The sequence below is a fragment of the Eptesicus fuscus genome, chromosome 7 (genome assembly GCF_027574615.1).
Source record: "Eptesicus fuscus isolate TK198812 chromosome 7, DD_ASM_mEF_20220401, whole genome shotgun sequence".
In the NCBI taxonomy this organism is placed as follows: Eukaryota; Metazoa; Chordata; class Mammalia; order Chiroptera; family Vespertilionidae; genus Eptesicus; species Eptesicus fuscus.
The window spans coordinates 88136674-88145257 of NC_072479.1; the positions used below are offsets into that span (position 1 = coordinate 88136674).

The 8584-nt window shown below is 49.8% G+C and overlaps 1 protein-coding gene across 2 annotated transcripts in view; it reads right to left on the reverse strand.

Annotated features, from left to right (window-relative positions):
• NTF3 (neurotrophin 3) overlaps positions 1-8104 on the reverse strand; it is a 71732-nt gene extending 63628 nt beyond the window's left edge. Inside the window, exon 1 of one of the 2 annotated variants that reach the window (XM_008144809.3) lies at positions 7877-8104. In XM_008144809.3, the coding sequence (XP_008143031.1) occupies positions 7877-7894 (18 nt within the window). In that variant the 5' untranslated portion in view covers positions 7895-8104. Of the gene's footprint in view, positions 1-7013; positions 7038-7876 lie in introns of those variants that run through there. The other variant, XM_054718537.1, reaches the window with a different exon arrangement.
• Between the last annotated feature and the right edge of the window lie 480 nt (positions 8105-8584).

Genomic DNA, 8584 nt, shown 5'->3' on the forward strand with positions numbered 1-8584 from the left:
AGAAACAGAGGGAGGGAGGCAGTAAATTTCAAGGACCTGGCTATCATAAAAAAAAAATCATAATAGAAGGGCTAAGTCACCCTACACATGGAAAGTTGTTTTAAACCAAGTTAACACATAGTTTTGGAGCACCTACAACCTCACCAGCATTAGGTCAGTGTTGTACATTTATTTGCACATTGCATTCCCTTTAACCGACAGAACAAAGTCATTCTTATTAATTGCCTTGAGGATGAGAATGTGGTAGTTGTGGTGTGGAATCAGCTGAGGGAGAAAGAAGAACAATAGCCTTCAGTCACAGCCTTCAGAGAGGGAAAAATGCACTCTAAGCACCCCTCTGGTGGCACTACCTGTGGTACTACCCAGAGGAGGTCTTGCAGCAGGCAAGTTCCAGAGCTGGAGGACACTACAACTGCTCTGCTCCAAAGGGAGCCTGGGGACCCCAGTCCTTAGCAGCACCCCCTGACCCCAATCTCTCAGCAAAAAAAAAAAAATAAAAATCTATATTCACATTGGCCCCAGTATAACTGAAGGGAATTCCCTAGCCTATCCCATTTTCCAAATTCTAAAAAGCCTTCATGGTCTCCATTCAGATTTTCTTTTACTTTGATTCTGTGAAACCCTCATTGCAGTACTCAAGAATGCTGGGACCTACCACCTCTTGTGGGTGTGTGGATCAAAACCAGATGTCCAGCTCCAATCTTATAGAGTTTACAAGAAGGCAATTGTGGCTTAAATCAATACCCCCATTCTGGAAGGGCAGATTCCCTTGTCAACAGAAACAGAATAGAAGTAGGGCGGGGGGGTGTTCAATGGGAGCTAAGACAGATCTGACACACACGCTTGCCAGCAGGTGGCTAAAAAACCTCAACATTTGTCTTGCAAGTGAAAATGAACCCTCCAGTGGAGCAGGCTTCCCTGTGGGGTGATAGACTTTGCAGAGGGCTATCAAACAATCACCCATCTGGAAGACACCACAGAATGCAGAAAACAGAATCTGACTGGCAGCTGATGGACTTGGGATGGCCACAGGCTTCAGGACAGAAAGCCAGCACACCAATACCTAGTTGCATCACTATAAGCATATCCCTTAACCTCATGTAACCTCAGTCTCCTCATCTGTAAGTGAGATTATTTTGGGCAATGAGATAATGCCATACATTATTTGTAATCATGTCTAAAACTCAGTAAGGACTCAAATATTAATTGCAATTATCATCATCATCAATCATCTTAAAGATGGGTTCTTATCTTAGTCAGAAATACTAACACTAAGAGGCATTCACATGGAAGCTAGATGATTAATTAGCATCAGGCCTACCAGAAAGCCAAGCACAACCTCTTCCAGCTCTGTATACACTGTGCAGGCTAAGCCAACTTTGTGAACATTCTTGGCCAAAACAAAACACTATGGAATATTCTTTGCATGACTTTCTGCCTTTGACTCAGCCATTCCCCAAAGATATAAACAGGAGCTCATTTAGGGTGTGCCAAGATGTACCTCAAGTAAGACCTACTAGCACTGATTGAGCAGAAGGATAGGGCTACTGTGGAATCCTAGGGTGGTAGAGTTGGAATGGGACTTTTGAAATCTTCTAATTCAAGCCCTTCATTTACAGATGGGTAAATCAAGGGCTGGAGAGAACATCCAGGATAACACATCAGCTGATTAGTGACAGAGCTCAGTTCCAAACCTGGTCTCCCACTTCCAAGTCAGCAGGTTTTCTGCTGCCCTGTGCTGCTTAAGATCACCTTGGCCTGGCATCGTTTGAGATCAGCAAGCTACTTCCAGCTCTGGCCTTGAATGAGCAAGAACTTTCCTCCTTTCAAAAATCCCTTACTGAACAAAACCATAAAAAATGTGGGGCTCAACAAATGTCTTTTCTGGAGATGCTACTAAAAAGTGAACAACAACAACAACAACAGACCCCACCTAATTTCACTTCAAAATCTGTTCTTCTCTTCTCCAGCTCAACCAGTTATTGTCAGAGATTTGTCCTGTGAGGATGTCCAGAGACACAGAGAGCCTCTGGTGGCTCTCAGTTAAGATCACTTGAAAAAGACCAGGACACAGATGAGGACAGGAAACAGCCAATGCATTCTGACCACCATGTACTCTCTAGCCTCCTGATATTCTGGACTAAAAGGCTGAGTTATGGAAAACTATCAACAATAATAAAATAAAAAATACTTTAGATCTTTGGCCACCTACATGTGCTTTCACAGGTTTTAAAGTGAGTCCTCTGAAAGGTTTCCTTTGTCCAACCTTGATCTTAATAAAAATCTGTCCAGGCAAGAATGAAGTACTATGTACACTGGCCTCCTATTTCTAAAGAGCTCATACATCCTCCATCCCCCTATACAAATGAGCTGAAGGAAGTTGTTTCTGACTTTTTCCACAAGCTGGCCCTTCTGTAAGAAGCAATATGATGACAGTTCCATCTGAGCCAGGCACCATCTACCTGCCACCCATACCATTCCCTCCCTATGAATGCCTCCTGCATTCATAGGGCCACTCCTGTGCTCAGGTGTCCCCAGCTCATGTACACACATCCCATGTTCTCCTTTCACTCTGCACACGCCTGTCCACGCACAAAGTACATCCACAGACCTTATCAGCAGCACCACACTGGGCTTAGGCTTGTCTCCAGTAGAAGATTTGGTCCTTCTCCAAGAAACTCAATTTTAAATAAAACTAAATCTAAAACCCTAGCAACGGTCATTAGTTCAACCCACTGCTAGAAACTGCCTGCCTCATTAAAGAGTAAAAGAGCAGCTGGTGAGTCTTGAAGCCCATCGGTGGGTTTTAAAGATCTTCAGTGCCGGCCTGTCTCCCCCTCTCTCACTTCAGCCAACATGTGGATTTACATTCCCTTCGATTGGGATGGGAATAACTATTCAGGAAAAGGTCTGGAGAAGCCTGGAGCAGAAGCTGCCTGCTCAATTAGTCGTCCTGAATGGAGGGGAAGAGGAGAGGTCTGAACATCTGATACATCTGGGAGTGGAATTGCAGAGATGGGAAATGTTATGTAATTAGACTCTGCTGGCCTGTCCCGCCTGGGGAATGTGAGACCCATCAGCAGTGACCTCTTCCAATCAACTTAATTGGCCCAATCTCGCCAAGAAAAGCAACAGAATTGGTTTAGTGCCTCATGGAAATAGCTTAGCTCCTGACTATTTATGGCCACTGAACTCAAGGATGGGAGCCTGACTCTGAGCCAGGAGTCGACAGCATGTGCTGACTTCTGGGAGGACTCGGAGGCTTCAGTGGGTTTCCTTGCCCCTCTGCCTCCATTTTTGTCTCTGGGGAGAGTGGCTGTACCAGCTTGCTGCACTGTGTGCACGCCATCCCACATATCTACAGGCTCTTGCCTGCCAAGGACCCACAGTTCAGAGGAAAACAGACCTTCACAGCAACCCAGGATGGATGGGCTTTGCTCCTCTTTTATTCAAATACACCAAGGACAACGATCATTTTCTCTCTTCTCAAAGCCACATTAATTGTGGCCTCGTGGTCTGCACAGCTCATGTTAAAGAACAGGACAATATCTGTTTCTGATCATTAATAACATTGATTTTTGGACCACCTTTCTTCTGAAGAGTTCAGAGACCTTTTATGAATACAGATTTCCATCAATTATCACCTAGGTTTGACTGCCTCCATTTTATGGATGAGTAAACTAAGGCAGTTAAAGGAAGTTCTGCTTACACAGTGGGTGAACAGTAGACATGCAGAGGGCATTGAGACTATTTTACCAACTTGCACTATCAGGGGGAAGAGGTACAGATCCTGTTTTTACAAGTTCACATACACATGGCACCTGTATTCAATTGGACTTCATCTCTGAGTATAGCTTTGTACTCCTAAACACACCAAGCTTTGACTGGGAAAAGAGGCATCACAGGCATTGCCATTTTTGTAAAAGGAGAAACAGAACAGAGGATCAGAGAGATGGGAAAGCTTTCCTAAAGCCACACTGCTCCAAAGTGGCAGAGTGGGACTAGAAACCAGACATTCCCAATGGGGTGTCTTCCACCCCCATCACACCATCTTCAGAAATATCTGCCACCAGATCTTCTGACCAATGGCCAAACCCTACATTAATTCTCTCTCATGTGGATGCATTGCCCCTAAAAATAAACTGAATCTCAAAATGGCACAGCTATAAATTCATGAATTCAAAAATGTCATGAGTCAAATAAAGTCCCCCCAATATGTGCTCTCACACAATTAGGACCTAATGAAGTTCCCTGTCACCTGGTCCAGACAAGCAAGTATGTGCAGCCAAAGTGTACCACTCGCCCTGATGCAGCCACCCCACTAGCCCTCTCGGGGTGTGAACCCAACCACCTTCACGTTCCCCTCACTTCCCAGAGGCTCCAAAGCCTGCAGCTCTTCTATGCCTTTTTTTACTTAAGATGCACATCTGAGCATCTTTCCTTAGATACACAGAATTCCTCCAAAAAACATATACCCACTCCCTCACAAGAGCCAGAATCTACACTCCTCTTATTTGCTTGGCTAGCTTTTTCCCAGTTACTTTACTCCAGACACACACACACACACACACACACACACACGTTAGCTTTACCCAGAAAACATCAATATTAACAAACATTCAACCCTCATCTTCCCTGATCAAAGCTTCACCCTTCTCCAGCTTCACATATCAAGTTTGTTCCTGCTAGCAAGTAGGCATTACACACTTATAAACTCATCACTCCATTGCATCAGGACCCTCATCTGACCTGGATGGAGGCAACCCCACCCCAGTTCCCAGCTCCCAGCTCCCACCCACTACAAGAAACAGTAACATGCTTCAGCTCCCTCCCCAACACACAAAACTATACATCATCCCTATCTTTATGCCCTCTTTTTACAAAACCACAGATATATTTCAAGTCAGTGTCCCTTTGGCCCCCAAGATCCATAAACATCTCTAGAAACTGAATTATAGTTCTCGAAGAAACCTCAACTAGCATCGAGCTCGCTTCGTTCCTCCTGGCAAAAGTGCAGCAGTCAGCTGAGCTCCAAGAAGGAATTTTTCCAGGGCACTGTGCCATGGCCCAGTACCCAGCAATGAGCTGAGCATCCAGTAGTCATTCCATAAATTTTAATTGATAATCAATAACAATTGGTGACAGTAAATTCCTCTATTAAATACGAAATTCATTATACAACATAATACAGCATGCATCTCTGCCACTAGGCATGCCAAGTATATTCTTCCACTCACTCCAACCCTGTGTGTGCATCCTCCCTGATCCCCACAAGGTGCCAACACACAGGACTTTTCCCCTTAAGTGCACATCCCTCATTCTAAGCCCTCTCCCATTCCCTCCTTTCTTGGGAGCTGGGGAGGGGATGAAAGCAAAAACCAACTCAGCATCCTTCCCTGATCAGTCTCTCCATAATGTGTCTGAGCCCACACTCTTCTATCCCCCCACCATGATCCAATGCCATCCCAGCCAGTTTTCCCAGTGCACACTCATAAAGTTCACACTCTGCTCTTCTCAGATAATCTTTTCCCGCCTCCACACATACCCCTTCGGTAATCCTCAGGCACCCAACCTTCCACACACATCCACCTTTCACTCCCACACACAGCCTAGCCGCCCTCCCACGCCACACCCACTCCATGTGTCTGTGCAGGCATACACATGCCATCTGTCTTCAACACACTGTACCTCTCCTCCTGCTCCGACACCCTTCCCAGGCACAGATTTCTCATTAGCTACACCTATGTTCCCACCTGCTCTCCTATCCTGCCAGTCAAGCATATCCCCATCTTACAGACTCCTCAGAAACACCTCCATGGAACATAGGGCAGGGTGGAGCTCCTGCTATCCCCTCCCCTCTCCCACCCCCACCCCCCCCCCGCCCAGCAACACACCCTCAGGCAGAAACTTTCTAAAAACCTCTTTCTCTGACCAAGCAGAGCACCCAAGGGTCCAGATCCGACTTCCACAGGAAAGCAGACCCATCATAGTATCAAATCCTCCACTTCCAGCTACAATACAGTCCTCACCAACCCACTCCCTCCTGCAACACGCCCCCCCCCCCCCAATCTTTCCACTTTCCTTCAATACTATTCACAGAGCCTGTTTTCATCTCCCCCCCGCCCCCCCATGCCCAAAGCCAGGTCTCTGTGTTTGAGTCCCAAGTAAAGGCTGCTGGATTTTATCCCCTGAATTCCACCGCTCAACTTTCTTTGTGCAACTTGTCAGGAAGGAATTGGGGGCTAGCCAGCCAGACGGGGGACAGACTGGAGGATTTCTGAGCTTTGTGCAAGCAGAACCTACGGAAAAGTTCCCTCCATGTTACAACTGTCTCCCGTCCTGACATTTAGGGCAGAGGGTTCAGATGTTTTTCTTGCTCTCGGTTCTGCAGGGTGGGAGAGCGCATCTCTTTATTAAAAAGCAGGCCGTCCGGCACATTCTGTAATCATCTGAGTTGCAAACATCAGACTCCAGGACTGACACCCACCCCTCTGAGCCCCCGCCCCCAGCTCTGCACACACATAAACAAGTCCGCGGGCTCTGCAGCTCAGAGCCTAGCGCTCAGGCTGCGTCTAGGCAGCTGCCTCCACTCAGACTCTGAACCTGCCGCCCTGCCGCCAGAGGTCGAGGCGAGGCGGTCAGGTTCAGGTTCCGTGTTTCCTCCAGCTGAAATCCCCCCCGCGACCCCCCCCCCACCCCCGAGCCAGGGATCCACACGAGTCGGCGAAGGGCTCTCAGTTCCGTGCATTTGAAGCACAGACGAGGAACGCAGCAGCCAAACTCCCCCAAAGAAGCAGCGCACCCACTCGCGCCCGAAAGCAACAAGAAAGCAACAAGCAGAGTCCCCTCCCCCACCCGGCCCCTCTTTGCCTGAACTTTCAACTCCCAAGCATCCCACATTTCATTAGGATTATTAGTAGAGCTCTGGGGTAATGGAGCGAGTTGGACCATTGTGGGTCTTTTTAAGTCCGACCTAGCTCCGCCGGTCCCCGCGCCTCCCAACCTTTCCACACCTCCGCCTCAATTTCCTAGAGCTGGCTGGGAGAAACGCTCAGGATTTCCCCAGGGATGCACGGTCCTCTGTGCCCCCAGCTCCTCCGCCGGGTCCCAGCTGCGCGGGCCGCGCGGAGCTCCAACATCTGCTCAGACACCCAGGGTGGGGTAGCCGCGGGGTGGGCGCTGGCCACGACCTGCCCCGGGTGCAGCGTCGTTTCTGAGGAAAGCTTCCCGAAGAAGCAGGGGGACTCTCCAGAGCAGGTATGCTGCGTCGGGCGAGGAGTCTCAACTGCCCAAACTGGGAAGCGACCCTCCAGGTCCGGTGCTCTGAGCCTCCTCCCCCAGCCCGCGTCTGGGCCCCGCTAGCGGCGCGTGCGAAGCGCGCTAAGAGCCGGGCGCGGGGGGCGTGCCGGGGAGTGGCGGCGGCACCTCGCCCCCGGCCTGACCGGGATCTGTTTGGCACCCCCCCTTTTGTTACAGGATGCACCGGGAGCCCTCTCTGCAGGAGCACATGCGTGTGTTGGGGAAGGGGTGGTGGCGGTCCTGCTGAATCCCTTCCCTGCCCTTCCGTCGCCCCCATTTCCCCTCGCCTCCGCCCTTCGTTTTCAACCCGCGTCCCTTAAACCTGATCACTTTCCCAGACATCGGACATCCGAGGGACGAACGAGAGGAGGGGAGAGGGAAAGGAGAGAGAGTTGTGTTTGCGCCTGGGCCCGGGCAAACTTCGGGGAAGGCACAAGCCCGGGAAAGTGAGGTCGTGCGGCTCGATGGGGGTGGGGCGGGGTGCGGAGTTGGGTACCCGGCGCCACTCCACCGTGAAAACCCCCACGAGGCCCCCAAGCCCCGAACCTGCCCACCCAACGTGCCCGCCTCCCCTTACCGTGGCAGAAGTAACCATGGCATCCGTGTGACTGTTTCCAGAGACGTCGACATGAAGAGAAAGGTGGGCGCAAGCTTGGTCATTCAAAGTCTCCCCCACCCCGCCGCCGCCACTCCCCAGCAGTGGGGGGAGAAAAAAGGAGAAAGAAAGGAAAGGGAGGAAAGTAGTTGCTCCGGGCTCTCTCGTGGGGCCGCGCGCGGAGCTGTTCGGTAGAGAGAGGAGCCTTCAACTCTGAGTCCCGTGAACATAATCTGCGCGGTTATAACCAGCCAACCCGGCCAGATGGCTCCGCGCTCAGCGCCTTAACCCCTTGCGCGCCGCGTGTCCCGCCCCCGCGCCCGGCTGGTCTTGCGCCCTGCCGGCCTGCGCCCCAGCGCCCCTCCGACTTGGGTCTGGGGGCCCGTGGGAGGACCGGGCCATTCCTCCTAGCCCCTCTTAGAGAAAAACCCCCAAAACTTCCAGATGAGGAGTCTGCTTCAGACTCCCCTTGATTTCCCTTTTAGAAATCCAGGGGTGGAAAACGAAATATTCACCTTTTCACTGCATTTTACATGTGAATGTCTCCAGCCTGTCTTATTAGTTCTTTTTCTTAAACAAGTCTTTTTGCTCTCCCTTTCTTTCTTTCTTTCTTTCTTTCTTTCTTTCTTTCTTTCTTTCTTTCTTTCTTTCTCTCTTTCTTTCTTTCTTTCTTTCTTTCTTTCTTTCTTT